Source organism: Solenopsis invicta, chromosome 8 (assembly GCF_016802725.1).
Source record: "Solenopsis invicta isolate M01_SB chromosome 8, UNIL_Sinv_3.0, whole genome shotgun sequence".
Taxonomy (NCBI): domain Eukaryota; kingdom Metazoa; phylum Arthropoda; class Insecta; order Hymenoptera; family Formicidae; genus Solenopsis; species Solenopsis invicta.
The window spans coordinates 15,277,949-15,298,184 of record NC_052671.1 but is presented as its reverse complement, the minus strand read 5'-3'; the positions used below and the strand labels follow the sequence as shown (position 1 = coordinate 15,298,184).

Here is a 20,236-nt window from a genome sequence, read left to right as displayed (position 1 = left end):
TATGACTAAATTGTACTCAAAACTTTGAATGCATTTTTCTCGCAACTATGTTTTTCAAACGGATGACCACGATTTCAGGCAAACTGCCAATTGAATTCGCCTTTTACCTATATAATTGAAACACTTGTCTCTATTTTTGTAACAAGCGAAATTAAATTACATTATTGCGTTCATTTTCTTTTTACGTTAAACTTTCAAAATTTTTAGTGATTTTTTTAGTTTATTTTTACATTCGTAATAATAATTTAAAAAATAGTTTGATTTTAATAATTCTGGTTTCAATAATAACCAAACATCTGTAGATTAAGAAACATACTCGATTTGTCTTCTCAAATAACTGAGTGTCGAGATTTTATGAGTTACACCAAAGTTATCCATGAGATGGTGCGCGCTCAGACACGTCGCACGAACAATGTTATATTTATTACAATTTATGTTATTTTTACTTGTAAAAATTCCTGATTAACAAAATATAAATAAATATGTGTGTAACATTTCAAATTAATTGCTCATATAGTTTTTGTAAAAAAGATCATAAAAATAGCTTTTTTGACCCTTCAAAGAATCCGGTCCCCTTAAAACGCATTATTTCATTAAATTGTGTCGGATTGTGTTGAAATTTGCACAGAATATTTTTTAAAATATCAAAACTTAAAAAGTATCTAGGTATAACCATTTAATATTATAAAAATTGAACTTTTTATCCTTTCTTCAATTTGTACGATATTCTTATAATCTGTTATGCTTGTGCTACTATTTCAATATTTTCGCATGCTATAAAAGAACATTTGTTTCTGATTGTGTTATACCAACGATCGTGATAGTCGAGAAGAGAGTACATGCTCTCTTTGTTATTGATATTATTCTTTACATATTAATGCTTAAATTGAATATATGGTGTAGTCCTATTACTTTGTTTTTTATTTTCTTTGTTCGAAAAATATTTTGTTCAAATAAGGCACCTGAGCCGAATAAGACCCAACTTATTTATTTTATTTTTTATAAAATTTATTTACAAAGATATTCAAATAATGTAAATAAAAATAAAATGTTTATTTCAATTATTCACTAAAATAAAATAATCTTTTATATAGAACATTTTTTAAATAAATAAGAAAAAGTTTTTTAATCTTTGACATTCGATTTTATTAAATGATTGTGTTTTTAATAAAGACTGAATTGAAGATATATTCAAAGTAAGAAATGAATTAAACATTATATTCCAAATTATTTTTGAAATAATTATTATTTACAAAAAACAAAATTTTTTAGGATTCTATTATACTGTTAAACACCATATCAATTATCATTAATTTTTTCTATAATTAATTTTTAAACTTTAGGAAATTCTTGGCTATTTGAGTACAATTTTGGCTTCTGAAAAGTTATATCATTGAAAACTGTTATCCTCTGTTACAAGCCACATACATAAGAAATAAATGTCAATTGTCATAACAATAAACGTATAAATAGGCTTTATTTAATATTATTTATAAGAAAGTATACTTATTCCAAAAATTCTTTATATATTAGAGTTGCGACGAATATTCGGCAACTATTTGATATTCTGCTATATGACAATGTTAAAAAAAAAACAAAATAATAATAATTTTAAAAGTGAGAGTAGGAGATAGAGATGCAACAAATAGTAATATTCGGTATGTAACGAACATTGAATATTCGACAGTCATGAATCGAATATTCAGCAAATACTCGATGCGGAAAAAACACAAGTTTCGAAGAATATTGAGAAAAAATACTATAGTATCGCAAAAAAAACAATTATTGGAAAAAAAAGAAAATGTATACTTATTAAACTTACAACAAATTTCTATATAAACTGTTGATTTACACACTTTGTTACAAGTTTCTTTACACTGAATAAATGTGTTGCTACCAATATTAATTCTACAATCCCTCTTTACCTATTTTTAATGACACACCTTTTAAGCATATACTTCAAATATAAAGCGCGTTTTTAAGTGGTAAATTTAAAAGTGGAGCTTATTTAGTACTGGGCCTCTTCGGCTCGGGTATCTTATAGATTTTGTCAAATCAGGGCGAGCACTTACAATTAGCTGTAAGGAAAGATCAGGTTAATCCGATTTGAAGTTTTTTAATTTTTTGTTCACAGAAAGTATTACATAGATAATAATAATAATTACAGAAAACAAAATAGGGTGTACATTTCTTGTTTATAATAAATGTAATATTAATATTATGACGATACTCGATATAGTTAAATGCGTACATATCTATTTATGTGTAACATGTCCGTTACTTTTAACTTATAATTAGCTTCAAGTTATTTAATGTTCCTTTTTTATAATGTTAAAAGTTTTGAACTTTTAATCATTTTACTATGTTTACACGATAATAAAGATTGTATTGAATTATTTCACTACAATTTAAAAAGATATAGAGAAGACATCTGCGCTTCTGTTGCGAAATGATATAAAAACATAATAACATTATGTAACTAACCCGTCGCAGGCTGGAATGTGAACATTTTCAATTCCTTAAGGGCAAATGTTGAAAAGTGATTAACGTATAAAAATAATTCCGATTATCATAAAGGTTCTTGATTAACATTTTATTCAAAAACCTTTATAAAGATATAAGAAATAATAATTAAATAATCAAATTGTAAAACTTAATTTCAAATAAAATGTAAAATCATGAGAAAATATAATAATATATTTAATGATAAATGATAGTTTAATTTTTGCGTAACACTATGTGTTCCCCCTTCGATAAAAAAGAGGGACTTAAGTGCGCACACACAAAGCCGTTGTAACTTTTTGAAATAAATTTACTTAACTATATATTATAATATAATGTAATAATAAATTAATCATTTTTATTGTCTTAATTTACAAAGTAGCATTTTCTACAAGGTAGCATTACATAATTTCTTTACGCAGATTATTAAAAGACTTTCTTGTTATATAATTTTTTATAACTTCTGTAATTTTTATTCTAAAAAACATATTAACTTTTTTTTTAATTTCTATTAACATCATAAACAAATTTACAACTTATGAACTAAAAATTGAAATTGTCTTATTAGAAAATTTGTATCTTAAGGTAGGAAAGATATTGTTAAACGTGGCAAATTTACATAAACTAATAAGGGGCCAAAAAATATATAAAGTGGGAAACTTAAATTCTAACATGTTAATATTAAAAACTTTGTTTTTTAATACACAAAAATACGTTTTATTACTTATTTTATAAATTTATTAATTTTTGTCGTTAATTGTTATCCTAAGAAGCTGTTTTAATTCTGTTTTTATTGCTTACTGTGTCAGTTTTAGAAGCCAAATTTTTTAGAAGCTTTTTGTAGATTATATTGCAAAAACATTTATTTATCAAAATACTAAACAGTATTACCAAATCCACTATACTATTTGATAGAAAATAATTTCTAGTTTATTTCCACGTTGTAAAGTTTTATTATCCGTTTTGATTTAAGGATATTACCTGAAAATAAAGTAAAATGCCAATATTAATGACTTTTCTTTACTAAACATTTAATTGTTTATGTATGAATATTAATTTTTATATTAAATTTATATTATTGCCTAAAAAGTAAAGTTCCCAAAAATATTTTATAATCAAAGTTGTGACGTTTCTTACTGATTATTAAAAAATTTGATTGTGATGACAAAATGTACATTTTTGTGAAATATATCTTATTTGTTTTGATTAATTGATTTACTAGAAATAAAATATTATTTTGCAAAATTTAAATAACTATTGATTTTAGTAAAGTAAGTTTATGTCACATAAATAAAATTTTAAGTATTTTTTACAGAGCAGGTATAAAATAGCTTCATAAAGTTTAATGAACGAGTTAATCGAATGTAAAATAATTGGCATTCATACTAAACATTTTGATGATTTTATTTCCAATTAATTGTAGTCAGCTCTATCTGAAGGTCATAAATATTTGTATTTTTGTAAAAGAAAATTTAATCGGACAGTATTCTTAATATATCCGTACCCTGCTTATTTATTGAGAAAATGTAAACCTCCTTGTCTTATCCCTAAAATAATTACCTGTGATCGCTTGCAGATAATACTATTTTTGCGAATATTTCCTGATTGAAAAATAGAAAGATATTCGACCGACACATGTGGCATACAAATTTTAACAAGAAGGCCTTCCACGGTCGTAGCTGGATCTTGATACTTTATATATATTTGTGTGACTTTATATACTTTCTGATTTTATATACTCCTGATATTTTATATATTTCCTGATTAACTAATAATTTTCTATTTCTTGTAAGAATGGATAATCAGCAAATGAGAAACCTGTTTGCGTTACATTCCATCAGATTGAAGACATGATTATTTGCAGTCCATTGATGCTTCCTTGTTTTAAAGTTTGAAACAAGTTCCACGATGTTGTCCATATTAAGTGAACCTGCACATACATATACACACACCTACATATAAAGTGAATTTTGAAATTAAAAAATGCAATGACACTATTAATAAAATAAAATAATATTTTAATTGCTTGTTTGATTGTTAAATAAAATTATCTAATTTTGTTACTTAAATATGAATTAGATTGATTTAAATGCAAATTACACTTGAAGTAAAAAATGTTTGATATATATCTCGAATTTTTCATTTCATCAATTATACTGGTCGACACCATTTTGACCTTAACAGAGTCGTTTCTGATAGATTTTGATGTGCTGATTACAAAACTGGCCGCAAAAATGTCGTAACACTTCAAGTTTTTGAGATATTCTATTAAAAGTGCAATAAAATGAGGTTTTTGGCCATTTTCCACGACTTATAAAATGTCTAACAATTTTTTTTTCAGCATCTTATTGAATGTCACATTAAAGTGTTATTCTTGCTTTTTCCAACGCATATTTCATTGCTATAATTCGACTTTTTTTTACTGAAATAGAGCAAATTGAATTTTTTTGTTTTTTTTAAGATTTTGATCCGTCATATTAGATCGGCCATTTTAAATTTTGAAAATCTATCTTCAGATTTGTAATCAACAACCCGAAAAAGCCTCGATTACAAATTTTCAAAACAATCGGTTCGATATAAATAAATGTGACACAAAAGATTATAAAACAAAAAAAATTTAATTTGCTCTATTTTAGCGAAAAAAGAATCGGATCATAGCAATTAAATATGTGTGGGAAAAGATAATAATCACACTTTAATGTGACATCCAGCTAGATACTGAAAAAAAATTGTTAAACATTATATAAGTCATCGGAAAATGATCAAAAACGTCATTTATTGTACCTTTAAGTTAGAATATCTCAAAAACCTAACGTGATACAACATTTTTTGTGGTCAGATTTGTAATCAGCGCATGAAAATTTATCAGAAACTTCGTTTACTCTAGAGCAAAAAAAATGTTAAATTTTTGTCGATCAGTGTTATTAATATGTTAATAATCAATAAGGGATAGCAAATTATATAAATTGTTTAAACTCGTTACAAAGATTCAGGAAAAACTTTATTAATCCCAACTAATCGTGAAACATAAATATATACACCGCATAAACATATAATACTTACGGTATAATTTATTTTCTCAATTCGATCATTAGCTTTTGGTAAATCGACGATGATCTTCAGGTGTTTAATATTTTCCTAACAGCAGTAGTCTTCGAATTCATTGGAATTAAATACTGTCCCTCGATCAGAAATAATTTAGCTGGAATTTTAATTTGACCATTAGATCTTGGTAAGTCGACAATGATCTTCACGTGTTTCATATCTTCCTGACGGTAGTAATCTTCGAATTCGATGGAAGTGAATACTGTCTTTCGATCGGAAATGATTCAGCTGGGATTTTAATTTGACCATTAGATCTTGGTAAGTCAATAATGATCTTGATATGTTTAATATCTCTTCCTAACGGCAGTAATCTTCAAACTCGTTGAAAGTAAATACTGTCTCTCGATTGAAAGTGATACAGCTGAGATATTTAAATACACTTTTCTGCAGTTCTAATTTTTCTATAATATAAATTTTTCCGAGGTTGTGTACTTCACTAACATAAGTACGAATAACTCTAGTACTTTCAAAAATAATTTAGCGCCTTTCGTTGCAGAAATGCGTCACGACTTTTTCGACAACCCAATAGTATTTACCTACGTTGTCCTTAATTTTCTGTTATGTTTGCCAACTTGGACCAGGCCGTGGATCATCAACGTTTGTGTGGGTCTGTGTACTTGCATTATACTCTTCAGTTACGGATTTGTTCATTTCATGTGTGCTACAAATATGTTATTGGACCGATAGTGTAACAACACAATGATAGCAAGAAAGACTTCTTTGGTCGTAGCTAGGTCTTAGTGCTTGTATTTATTTATGTGATTTTATATACTTCTCCGAATTCAACCAGAATGTGCGCTGAATTAATTTTCGGTCATAACACAGCATGTCGAATAAGAATTAGTAATATCACTATTTATATTAAATTAATTAATTTAATATAATACTTAATGTTGATTTGCATCTATATACCCATTCCCCCCTGAAAATGTGTGCTACTTCTTGAAATGTATGGAAAATATGTCGTTGTCAACATACTTGCATGACATTTGTTTAAATGTTTTATTAATCCGTCTATACCGTGAAATATGTTGATACTGTAAATGCAATTATCAACATTGCATTCTATTTGAAGAAATTCCATGTCACATACAAAATATGGCGATAGATTGAGGCATTTAATTTCTTCTTTCATTTCACATCGCATTTTATCTATTAATTTTTTATGATAACATAGCAAGTGTCACTCAAATGTTTTTAAAACTGTAACTTTGAAATATTTGTTACAGATATTGCATTTTGCTGTTCATTTAATTTAAAATATTGCTATACAAAGTTATAAGAATTGCCCTATCACCATTCTTTATGATCTTCTGTGTCTTGCCGAAGTGCATCAATTGGTTGTTCACTAGCACTCGCATCGTCCACTGCGGATATTAGCTGTATATCTTCATTACTGTCTTTAGCTACTTGTTCTGTCATTACATCTGTATTATTTTTTGACGTGGAAATTCTTGTACATATACTTTCATGACATGTATCTAAATGATGTTTTAATTTTTTTGTTCCATGAAAAATATTAATTATGTGGATGCAATTATCAATATTGCATCCTATTTGATATATTGAATGAAATTTAAAATATGGTGATAGATCGAGACATCTAATTTCTTCATTAATTTCACATTGAATTTCATGAATCACATTTGTATGACAATACAGGAAGTGTTGCTCAAGTTTTTTCAAAGATAAACCTTTGATGCGCTTTTTACAGATATGGCATTTTGCGTAAGGTTTTCCATCTGGTTCAAAATATCGCCATACTAAATTGTCGGGATGGCCCCATGGCAATTCTTCAAGATTTTGGGTGTCTTGTGAAATTGGATCAGTCTGTTGATTACTGGTACTTGCACTAGCGTTGTCTTCTGCGACTGTTAGCTGTATATCCTCATTAGTGTCTTCAGCTGCTTGTTCTAATATTATATCTGTGTTATTTTGTGGCATAGAAATCCTTGTACATATACTTTTATGACATGTGTCTAAATGATATTTTAATCTTTTTGTTCCATAAAATATATTGAAAAAGTGAATGCAATTTTCAACATTGCATTTTATTCGAGGAATTACTGTCTCGCATTTAAAGTATGGTGATAGATCGAGACGCCTAATTTCTTCATCAATTTCACATCGCATTTTATCTATGGTGTATGTATGACAAGATAGTAAGTGATTCTCAAATAGTTTCAAAGTTGGATCATTGTAATAAGATTTACAAATAATGCATTTTGCAAAAGGATTTATAATTGGTTTAAAATATCGCCATACCAAGCTATCGGAATTGCCCCATGGCAATTCTTCAAGAATTTGTGTGGCTTGCAAAATTGGATTAGTCGGTTGATTACTGGTACTTGCACTCGCATTGTCATCTGCGGCTGTTAATTGTGATGCTGTTCCGTCTGGATTTCTTTCTGCATTTCTAAGCTCCCTTCTAACATCATTTCTAACATGGTTGCACAAGTGATCTTCTAAATAATCTATTCCGTTAAATATGTTGACAATGCAATTGTCAGTATATTTACATCTTGCCTCAGAATCTCCTACGTCGAATGCAAAACACATTTCTAAATTGGCACGTCTAATGCTTTCACGTATTTCTATTATTACTTCTGGATGTTCACGGGTCAGATGTTCCTCTAAATTTTGAACTTGATCACTATGGTACCATTCATTACATAAATTGCATTCTGCTACTGGTCGTCTATGTTGGGTGAAATAATTCCACACTAAATTTTGGGACATTGTTATTTAAAATTTTATATTAATTAGTTTATTAGTACACTTCTTTAAAGTGCCTTTATTCTTGCTTACTGCTCACTGATGCCTTTAAGAAGTTGTACATAGTTACAAGGCCGATAAAGCGTTAAAAAAAAATTATTTTTTAACTTTAAGATTGTTCAAAACAAACGTTAATGTATTTAAATATATGTATTTTAAAAATAATAAGTAATTTGATTATAATAACGTATCGAGAAATAAGGAAATATGAACAATCTCTTAAAAACAATCTTTGTTAGATTTGTTTTGCATTGAGCAGCTCTAACTTTGAGCTGGTCATCTGAAATAAAAAAACTTAATAAATTTATTTAATATATATAGTTATCTTGTCTTCAATTGTTTATTTTTTCGAAATTATGGTTTGCAACTAAATCGCGTATGTTTAAAATCAAAAGTATATTTTTTCTCTCAAAAAATCTCTCATTTCTCTCAATTTTTCTCTCAAAAAATTTCTCATTTCTTATTGATAAAAGAAATACGCCAAAGAAATGAATGCCACGATTGAACACTAGATTTTTTAGTATTAAAGTAGCCAATAAAATATAGTTTACAAAAATCGCTTGTTTTAAATTGCTGAAAGAATATCAGAAAAATTTCCGTTTTTTCTGAAAATTGCCTTTTGTGGAAAATGGCTGTTTGTGTGAGTTATGTAAATGACATGCTATTTAATTTTACAGTATTATTAAAGTAAGACACAATATATATGAGCGAGAATTAATATTGAGTTAATTTTTATGCTCTTATTTGGAATATTACGTCATTTGAGGTTTATTAATTGTTAAACAAACAATTGTAAGAAAGAATGTAATTTTATTTTAAAGACTAATTTAAGTTAAAATTTATATTAATCTTTTTGTAAAGAATTTTGAATATTTGCAATTAACAAGAAGCATACGTTTTATTTTATTTTAAAGATGCATTAATTCTGTTTTTATACATTTATTCTTTTTGTTTTCGTCTTACATTATCATAAACAAAAAGAAAACACTTTGGGCACAGAAATTTGAATGCAAAAACCAACAACAGTCTACTTTTATACGGACCATTTTCTGATTATATTTCTCGTTAACACAGATTTTCAACTAGAGATATATTCAATCGATAATATGACAACACAAATTAAACAAGAACGCCTTCAACTGTTGTAGCCAGATCTTAGTGATCATATTTATTTGATTTTATATACTTCTTCAAATTCATCAAACTGCGCGTCGAATTAATTTTTCAGTCATAACACAACTGCAAGTTGAATAAGAATGAATAAAATCACGTTTATTAAATTAAAATCATTTTAATACCAAATGATGCTAACTAGCATCTAAATATTAGATATATTGCGACAAATATTATCTCATTCAGGGTTCAAACTTGCGATCTCCCGAATCTCCGATACGAGAATCTTAGCTAACTCGATCAATAATAAAATTAAATCACACAAATAAGAACTAAAATTTAGCTACGACCATTGAAGACGTTCTTCTTTAATTTGTGTTGACAGATTTTCAACTTTAGTTTGCCATGCTCTAATCCGTTGAACTTCTGAAGTGTAATCCCGTTTTATAGTTTACTTCTTCCTGTATTGTTACAAATTTAATTATTTTAAATAATTTTTTTGATCTGCTGTTATTTCATGAGCATGGTATTTAGATTAAATATTTCTATTTTTTATTATACAAGTCTTAAAATATTAATTTGAATAAAAGGGATAAAATAAAAAATCGAGTTGCCTCATTGATGGAAATATGGCAAACTGTGGACTTCAAAATAAGTGTGGCATGTTAGGATTAAAAAATCATATCGTAAAACAGATAACTTTGATACGGATGCGGAACCACAGTACAACACTTTTTGAATTTTTCCAATAAATTTTTTATGTCTTGAAAAAAAAACCAAAAAATATCCGTGGAATAATTTCAAAAACTAGGTTTTTTCCCGAACTTTTAAAATATACACTACAAAATTTATATTGATGCAGCGTTTCTTGAGATATTTTGATTACGCTTATTAACAGATTTTACACCGAAGTAACTCATAAAATAATGCTCTGTATGCGAATAGATGACTTAAAAATTATTTTTAGGGGATTCTTGTTAATAAATTTTTTCTTTGTTCTCTGACCTTCTTAATTTTCAATCTCATTGTTTTAGTGAAAACAAGTATCACTTTTACAAATATGAATCATTATGAAACCTTGTTGTAACTCTAATTCTTTGTGCTTACCTGTATGGAAATTTTTATAGATTACTAAGTTCTTAATCATAAAATCTTAAATCGGGTTCCTTTCTTTTATTGTTCTTTCTTTTAAAGCTCTTAAGGGATAACGCCACCCTTTAGGCCTTAAAATGGTACCTATGTTTGGAAATTTATTATGGGTAAATGAATAATTTTATATAAAAAAAACTAAGAGGGTTTTATTGTACATATATTGTCGAATAAAAAAATATTTGTTTTAAATTTTATTTATGCATTAAGTTGCGGCTTACTGGCGCATTTACTAAATTGTTTTTCTTATATATGAATTTTTGCGTGTAAGTTTTCTACGACAAGTGTGATACGCCGCGCATCCAATTCTTGGCAAAAATAATAACAACTAGGGCCCATCACAAGGTTTAAAACTTACATAATTTTTATGAGGCCGTTGTAACCTTCATTATAATAGTAAACAGCCAAGTTTGTTGCATAAACATAGAAAATGGCGTCGCATAAACACAAAAAACCGATGTTTTTTGTGTTTATGCGTTTCGAAAACGATTTACTGATTTAGTAATAACATCTACATTATATTAATCGAAGATTTGTTTTCGGTACGTAAATAGGCGCGGAGAAGGGAACGTTACCAATTGCCTGCAACTGTTCGGTGGGCACATAGAGACGAGTAATTTAATCAGCTCAAAAACTATAATACAGTTTGAATTTTGTTCTAAAACTACTTGCATCATATTTCTATAAGTATAAACTAATGATTTAAGCAAAAAAAAAATTGATTTTTTAAAATCTCAAGGGTGGTGTTACCACTGAATTAAAATTTTGACTTTTATGTTAGAAGTAAAAAGTGAAATGTGAAATGTGAAGTATGAATGAGATTACCTTGGTTCTAAACAAATCATCATGTACTAATGATTCATATTTGTAAAAGTGATACTCGTTCTCACTAACAAAGATGAGATTGCAAACCAGGAAGACTAGGAAAGTAAGAACAAGTTCATTAGTGAGAAATAACTTTTAAGTATTCTATTTGCATATGGAGCATTATTTTATGAGTTATTCAGGTGTAAAGTCTGTTACAAGAAGCTTCGTGGAAAGTAAAAACTTATTTCATGGGAAAACATATATTCATTAATTCTTTACAATCTTACTTGTAAGTTAAAATCAAGCTCTAACCTAGTAAAAATTTAGTGCTACTTAGGTACTAATTTAGTACCACAATCCGAATTTTGGTGCTCAAACCGTTTAACAGGAAATTTGGTAAAAAATGAGAGAGTTGTCCAGCTTGACATCAAGCTGGACCTTTCCCATAACAAAAAAAAATATATATATATATAGTAATCACAAACAAGTCACGAAACAAATACACCAGAATTTAATACTAATTTAGTACTCAAAGAAATTTCTAAAATAAATGGAAATATACGTTTGTTTAAAAAATATCACTATATACCCAGCGCAGCATCGTGATCTCAGAGAACCAACAGACCTTTATATTCGTATGTTTTCGGTACTAAAATAACACAGAAAACACAAATAATTGAAATGTAACAGGACTCAAAGTTTCTACTAATACCATAACAATTATTAATTCATTCTGTCCGATAGCGCATAAAATCAGGTATTAGATGCCACAGGATTTGATGCTTACAAAAATGTTATACTGAAATATTTCTTAGACATCGTAGAATCGAAATATATCAATTTCCGAATTTGGTGCTTACTATAAACTGTTGTAAATAAATTGTTGATCTGCGGAGAGCGCGTGCGACACATTAACTAATCATTTACAACAGTTTGCAGTTAGCACTAAAGTCGGAAATTATAATATTTGATACTACGATGTCTAAAGAATATTTTATTATCAAATTTTAAATAAGAATGCAACTAGAAAATATATGTCAATACAATAATTGAATTATAAATATGAAAAATTTTGTATTAAAGAAACATTTAAAAAACTTTTAAAAAATATTGTCTACTCATTGTAGATCAAGGTTTCTTCATTCATAGATCTATTTCATCTATCGATAATATTTATGTTTCTTAACAGTATGTTCCAGAAAAAAATCTTGGACTTAAAAATCAAAATGAAGAAATTACTCACGTGAATTCTATGCTGCTATCTCCTATTTTTTTCTCCTTTAAATTTAACCAAAAATTCTACATGAATTGTACAGGATAAGTCGATGTGAATTTATTCTCATGAAGTCCGCATTGTTGTCACCTATCTTAAACTTCGTCAAATTTCATCAGTAATTCTACGTGGATTAGATGTATCACATGGAAGTGTTCACGTAAAATTCATGTTGATATCAAGTCAATAAAATTCTATCCACGAATTTTACATAATTTACGTGGATAGAACGTGGAATCGACGTACCTGTTCTCATCGGGCAGCGGCCGGAGCGCGTAGTTATACAACTTTAAAAAACGTCTTTTTCTTAAAACAATAAATTTTGCGTGCCGGCCTATGTAACTCAAAAACTACTTGACCCATCATCTATAAATTTTACATGCTAATTTTTCAATTATCTCGCCCCAGCATATACCTATCCAATCATTAATATTTTGCTTTAAACAATAATTATTAACAATTGTTTAAAGTACTTTTTCTGTTTATGTCGCCGTTTTTGCAATTTTATGAATTTTTTAAATTATTTAGGTAGATGCTGTGCGTTTTTATACATAAACAAAATTTTTTTGAAATTTCTGTTTTACATTAATTTTGTCACCTTGGCGTAGGCCGGCGCAAATTCAAAGAACCAACTTCAAGCAGCTCCTGTGCCATTTTGAAATTTTTCAACAACAAAATTTTTTTAATTAGTTTAAATAGTGAATATTATCGTATACTTTGTCTGCATTCAATAAATTTTGTCAGTTTTTTTTTAATCGAAATAAGACGGCTGTTTACATGAGGTTTTTTTCCTTAATAATTGTTATTATATTAGAGTAGCAGTTTTGAATCCTGTTATATTTTAATTATTTATGTCTTCATGTTATTTTAGTATCAAAAACATATGAAAATTAAGGTCTGTAAGTATTGCTCTCCGATAACAATGGTTTCTTTGCATCAATGTTGAATATTTCGGTGAATAAAAATCGTATGACGCTCAACATGTATGCAAATTACAAATAAAGATTCACGCTTTTAAATGCTGTAAACTGCATTCGTATGCGATTTTTAATTTACGTCAAATAATCTTGCAAAATTCGTAACAAATTTTGACTCATCTTTATTTGCATAGTTCCGTAAAAGGTTAGTAAGACGTTTTTAAAATTGGTATAAAAAGTATATAGAGACTTTAAGGTGTAAAATGTTTTTGAAAAATTTTATTACGATTTAGCATTTTTGACGATGTTACTCTCTTCTTTGGAGATTAAAATAGGTGGTCCTTTAATTCTACAGTTAAACGGTTATTCAATTTTTCTGAAATCGATATTTGAAATTTGTGATAACTTTGAAAGAAACTTCGAGAAAGATTAATTCAAATAATCAAAAAGTTTTAAAATTAGCTTAGAGAAAAGGTTTAGATTTTTTTTTCACGAAGTTATCACAAGCTTCAAATATTGATTTTATCCAAAATTGTTCAACAGCAAAATACCGATTTCAAAAAGGCAATTTTGAAAAAAAACGCTTTATTGCTTCAAGTTAAGTTTTCAACCAAATAAACTGCAAATTTTGTAACTTACACAAAATTGTCTATTCTAGGATCATATAGTAAGTCCTCCAAATCAGTGGTAGTCTCCAAATTTTCAATTTAAAATTGTCGCCGAAGTGCTCTTCCCTCTTATTTACTCTGCTGCGCGTTGAGATCCGAAATTTTGGTGCACGATTTCTTTTTTAATGTATCTACAAGAATTTGAGCCACTATTCGATTGCCACTTTGTCTTCCGTGAGTTAATCGATTGTCTCAAATTTTTAGATCCTTTTCTAGATATACTCGTAATGATAAATAATTTAAAATATAACAAAATAAAATACTACGATAGAATTGTCGTGTGTACTGCTCGACTTCTAATGCTGTACTGCCAGCATCTGTCGGTATTTACTAACACAAGTACGATCTGTAGTGATATAGAATAGGTTATTCGTACACTAATATACTTCTTTTGTATGGCTACTTTTGGGACTCGTTGCATCTGCCGTTTTATACATACTTTGAACGTTCAAACCGGTATACTTTAAGGGGTAGGACCCTTTGGAGGGTAAATAAAATCGATTTTATGAAAGTACATGCCCTTAAGAATCAACCCATTAAATTTTTATCAAAAAATTTGAAAAGTTACGGAAGTTATAACATTTTATTCGAAGCGGTAAACATTTTTACATGTAGTTTTGCTTTTATTTTATTATTTTCCATTATAATAAGTACACTTTACTTTGAAATGTCTGATTAGCAATAATTCTACCTAGAAATTACAGAAGGCTTATTATATGGGCCTAGAATTGCTGATTAGAATGACACTTACATAAGTACTAAAAATATATGAGTAAATTGTACTCAAAACTTTGAATGCATTTTTCTCGCAACTATGTTTTTCAAACGGATGACCACGATTTCAGGCAAACTGCCAATTGAATTCGCCTTTTACCTATATATTTGAAACACTTGTCTCTATTGTTGTAACAAGCGAAATTAAATTACATTATTGCGTTCATTTTCTTTTTACGTTAAACTTTCAAAATTTTTAGTGATTTTTTTAGTTTTTACGTGCGTAATAATTATTTAAAAAATAGTTTGATTTTAATAATTCTGGTTTCAATAATAACCAAACATCTGTAGATTAAGAAACATACTCGATTTGTCTTCTCAAATAACTGAGTGTCGAGATTTTATGAGTTACACCAAAGTTATCGTATATATTTACGTTATTTTTACTTGTAAAAATTCCTGATTAACAAAATATAAATAAATATGTGTGTAACATTTCAAATTAATTGCTCATATAGTTTTTGTAAAAAAGATCATAAAAATAGCTTTTTTGACCCTTCAAAGAATCCAGTCCCCTTAAAACGCATTATTTCATTAAATTGTGTCGGATTGTGTTGAAATTTGCACAGAATATTTTTTAAAATATCAAAACTTAAAAAGTATCTAGGTATAACCATTTAATGTTATAAAAATTGAACTTTTTATCCTTTCTTCAATTTATACGATATTCTTATAATCTATTATGCTTGTGCTACTATTACATTATTTTCGCATGCTATAAAAGAACATTTGTTTCTGATTGTGTTATACCAACGATCGTGATAGTCGAGAAGAGAGTACATGCTCTCTTTGTTATTGATATTATTCTTTACATATTAATGCTTAAATTGAATATATGGTATAGTCCTATTACTTTGTTTCTTATTTTCTTTGTTCAAAAAATATTTTGTTCAAATAAGGCACCTGAGCCGAATAAAACCCAACTTATTTATTTTATATTTTATAAAATTTATTTACAAAGATATTCAAATAATGTAAATAAAAATAAAATGTTTATTTAAATTATTCACTAAAATAAAATAATCTTTTATATAGAACATTTTTTAAATAAATAAGAAAAAGTTTTTTAATCTTTGACATTCGATTTTATTAAATGATTGTGTTTTTAATAAAGACTGAATTGAAGATATATTCAAAATAAGAAATGAATTAAACATTATATTCCAAATTATTTTTGAAATAATTATTATTTACAAAAAACAAAATTTTTTAGGGTTCTATTATACTGTTAAACACCATATCAATTATCATTAATTTTTTCTATAATTAATTTTTAAACTTTAGGAAATTCTTGGCTATTTGAGTACAATTTTGGCTTCTGAAAAGTTATATCATTGAAAACTGTTATCCTCTGTTACAAGCCACATACATAAGAAATAAATGTCAATTGTCATAACAATAAACGTATAAATAGGCCTTATTTAATATTATTTATAAGAAAGTATACTTATTCCAAAAATTCTTTATATATTAGAGTTGCGACGAATATTCGGCAACTATTTGATATTCTGCTGTATGACAATGTTAAAAAAAAACAAAATAATAATAATTTCAAAAGTGAGAGTAGGAGATAGAGATGCAACAAATAGTAATATTCGGTATGTAACGAACACTGAATATTCGACAGTCATGAATCGAATATTCAGCAAATACTCAATGCGGAAAAAACACAAGTATCGAAGAATATTGAGAAAAAATACTATAGCATCGCAAAAAAAAATTAATGGAAAAAAAAGAAAATGTATACTTATTAAACTTGCAACAAATTTCTATATAAACTGTTGATTTTCATACTTTGTTATAAGTTTCTTTACACTGAATAAATGTGTTGCTACCAATATTAATTCTACAATCCCTCTTTACCTATTTTTAATGACACACCTTTTAAGCATATACTTCAAGTATAAAGCGCGTTTTTAAGTGGTAAATTTAAAAGTGGACCTTATTTATTACTGGGCCTCTTCGGCTCGGGTATCTTATAGGTTTTGTCAAATCAGGGCGAGCACTTACAATTAGCTATAAGGAAAGATCAGGTTAATCCGATTTGAAGTTTTTTAATTTTTTGTTCACAGAAAGTATTACATAGATAATAATAATAATTACAGAAAACAAAATAGGGTGTACATTTTTTGTTTATAATAAATGTAATATTAATATCATGACGATACTCGATATAGTTAGATGCGTACATATCTATTTATGTGTAACATGTCCGTTACTTTTAACTTATAATTAGCTTCAAGTTATTTAATGTTTCTTTTTTATAATGTTAAAAGTTTTGAACTTTTAATCATCTTACTATGTTTACACGATAATAAAGATTGTATTGAATCATTTCACTTCATTTTAAAAAGATATAGAGAAGACATCTGCGCTTCTGTTGCGAAATGATATAAAAACATAATAACATTATGTAACTAACCCGTCGCAGGCTGGAATCTGAATGTGAACATTCCTTAAGGGCAAATGTTGAGAAGTGATTAACGTATGAAAATAATTCCGATTATCATAAAGGTTCTTGATTAACATTTTATTCAAAAAACTTTATAAAGATATAAGAAATAATAATTAAATAATCAAATTGTAAAACTTAATTTCAAATAAAATGTAAAATCATGAGAAAATATAATAATATATTTAATGATAAATAATAGTTTAATTTTTGCGTAACACTATGTGTTCCCCCTTCGATAAAAAAGAGGGACTTAAGTGCGCACACACAAAGCCGTTATGTAACTTTTTGAAATAAATTTACTTAACTTTATATTATAATATAATATAATAATAAATTAATCATTTTTATTGTTTTAATTTACAAAGTAGCATTTTCTACAAGATAGCATTACATAATTTCTTTACGCAGATTATTAAAAGACTTTTTTGTTATATAATTTTTTATAACTTCTGTAATTTTTATTCTAAAAAACAAATTAACTTTTTTTTTTAATTTCTATTAACATCATAAACAAATTTACAACTTTTTAACTAAAAATTGAAATTGTCTTATTAGAAAATTTGTATCTTAAGGTAGGAAAGATATCGTTAAATGTGGCAAATTTACATAAACTGATAAGAGGCCAAAAAATATATAAAGTGGGAAACTTAAATTCTAACATATTAATATTAAAAACTTTGTTTTTTAATACACAAAAATACGTTTTATTACTTATTTTATAAATTTATTAATTTTTGTCGTTAATTGCTATCCTAAAAAGCTGTTTCAATTCTGTTTTTATTGCTTACTGTGTCAGTTTTAGAAGCCAAATTTTTAGAAGCTTTTTGTAGATTATATTGCAAAAACATTTATTTATCAAAATACTAAACAGTATTACCAAATCCACTATACTATTTGATAGAAAATAATTTCTAGTTTATTTCCACGTTGTAAAGTTTTATTATCCGTTTTGATTTAAGGATATTACCTGAAAATAAAGTAAAATGCCAATATTAATGACTTTTCTTTACTAAACATTTAATTGTTTGTGTATGAATATTAATTTTTATATTAAATTTATATTATTGCCTAAAAAGTAAAGTTCCCAAAAATATTTCATAATCAAAGTTGTGACGTTTCTTACTGATTATTAAAAAATTTGATTGTGATGACAAAATGTACATTTTTGTGAAATATATCTTATTTGTTTTGATTAATTGATTTACTAGAAATAAAATATTATTTTGCAAAATTTAAATAACTATTGATTTTAGTAAAGTAAGTTTATGTCACATAAATAAATAAAGTATTTTTACAGAGCAGCTATAAAATAGCTTTAGTAAAGTAAGTTTATGTCACATAAATAAATAAAGTATTTTTACAGAGCAGCTATAAAATAGCTTCATAAAGTTTAATGAACGAGTTAATCGAATGTAAAATAATTGGTAAAAGAAAAAAATTGCGTTAAAAATAATTTCTGAGAAAATACTTAAAAATTCATTAATTGGATATAAATTTATTTCACTAAAATAAATCTTTATTTAAATATCAAATAAAATTTTATTTTCAGCTAATTATTAAAAAAAGTAAACCAATTATTAAAAAAGAAGATATATTTTGCATGAGATATATTTGACAGAAATATATATTTTGTTATCACAATAAAATCTTTTTATTATTATTGAAAATAAGTATTAAAGAAAATATTAAAAAAAAAAAGTAATAAGTAATATTTGCTTTTTGATCTTTATTTTTAATATGTATCAGAAATTGTACAAAAATTTAGAATATATCATATATAATTAAAATGTGTACGAAGACGAGTTGAAAACTCTAAGAGTAGAATTATGTAATGCACAAAACAAGATTTAATCACTTACCGATAGGCGTAGCATGTCCTTCAAATCAAAAGCGACCCCAAATGCGACCCTCTGTCCTTATCAAAAAGCGCCAATCACGATAACGACGACGACGACGACGACGGCGAAGACAACAATGCTATATTTTTATAATAAAATAAATTTCATGTAGTTTAAACATATGAAGGGCAATCATTTTCTTCGTCAAACATAAGCTATTAAAATGTTTTCTACAAATTACGTTTAATCGCTACTGTTTGTACCCAAAGCAAAAATGTAAGTTAAACTCTTGAACATCTAATATATAGAGATTGCTATATTTAAAAAAAAGGAAAAATTTAATTTGCACGAGTTTCTTTTGCAAATTATATAGTTTAAACAATACTGAACGTCATTGAATGATAATATTAAATCAGTAACATATTTAGCATCAACTGTTTTAGCATGTATAGCATAACATATACATATACATGTTTTATTTTTACTATTCCCTTTTTTGATAATGCAATTCTAATCGGGGTACAATAAACCGGCACACTTGTTAACTGAATAAACTGAAAAATGATAAAAACTATGTAAAAATAAGAGGCACAACATTAGGGATCAATCTAATAAGTATGTAAACCTAACTTAATCATAAATATTACTAAATTACGTTTTATGTGTTGAGGAAAAGCAAAAAGTATTAGTTTAAATCGATAAAGAACGTTTAATATTGAAGTAAAAGTCTTCTATAGAACTCCTGATATGTATAACTTATTGATATTTTATATTGATGAATCAAGTAAACAAAAAAAAGAAATATAACGTTACTAATTACTATCAATTTTTAGATATATTTCATCAGACAATGTATTTGA

General features: G+C 26.9%; 1 protein-coding gene and 1 long non-coding RNA gene across 2 annotated transcripts; both read right to left on the bottom strand.

The window, feature by feature from the left end:
* Positions 1 to 6,481: 6,481 nt before the first annotated feature.
* On the bottom strand, positions 6,482 to 14,881 carry LOC120358517. Its single transcript, XM_039452971.1, has 2 exons — positions 14,281 to 14,881; positions 6,482 to 8,662 (listed from the first exon to the last, which is right to left on the bottom strand). The coding sequence occupies exon 2, from the start codon at positions 8,344 to 8,346 to the stop codon at positions 6,901 to 6,903; it is 1,446 nt and encodes a 481-aa protein (XP_039308905.1). The 5' UTR covers positions 8,347 to 8,662; positions 14,281 to 14,881; the 3' UTR covers positions 6,482 to 6,900.
* Positions 14,882 to 18,457: 3,576 nt separating this feature from the next.
* Positions 18,458 to 20,236, bottom strand: LOC120358422. The gene is made up of 2 exons (XR_005575383.1): positions 19,398 to 20,236; positions 18,458 to 18,505 (listed from the first exon to the last, which is right to left on the bottom strand). It is a non-coding gene; the product is annotated as an uncharacterized LOC120358422 (long non-coding RNA).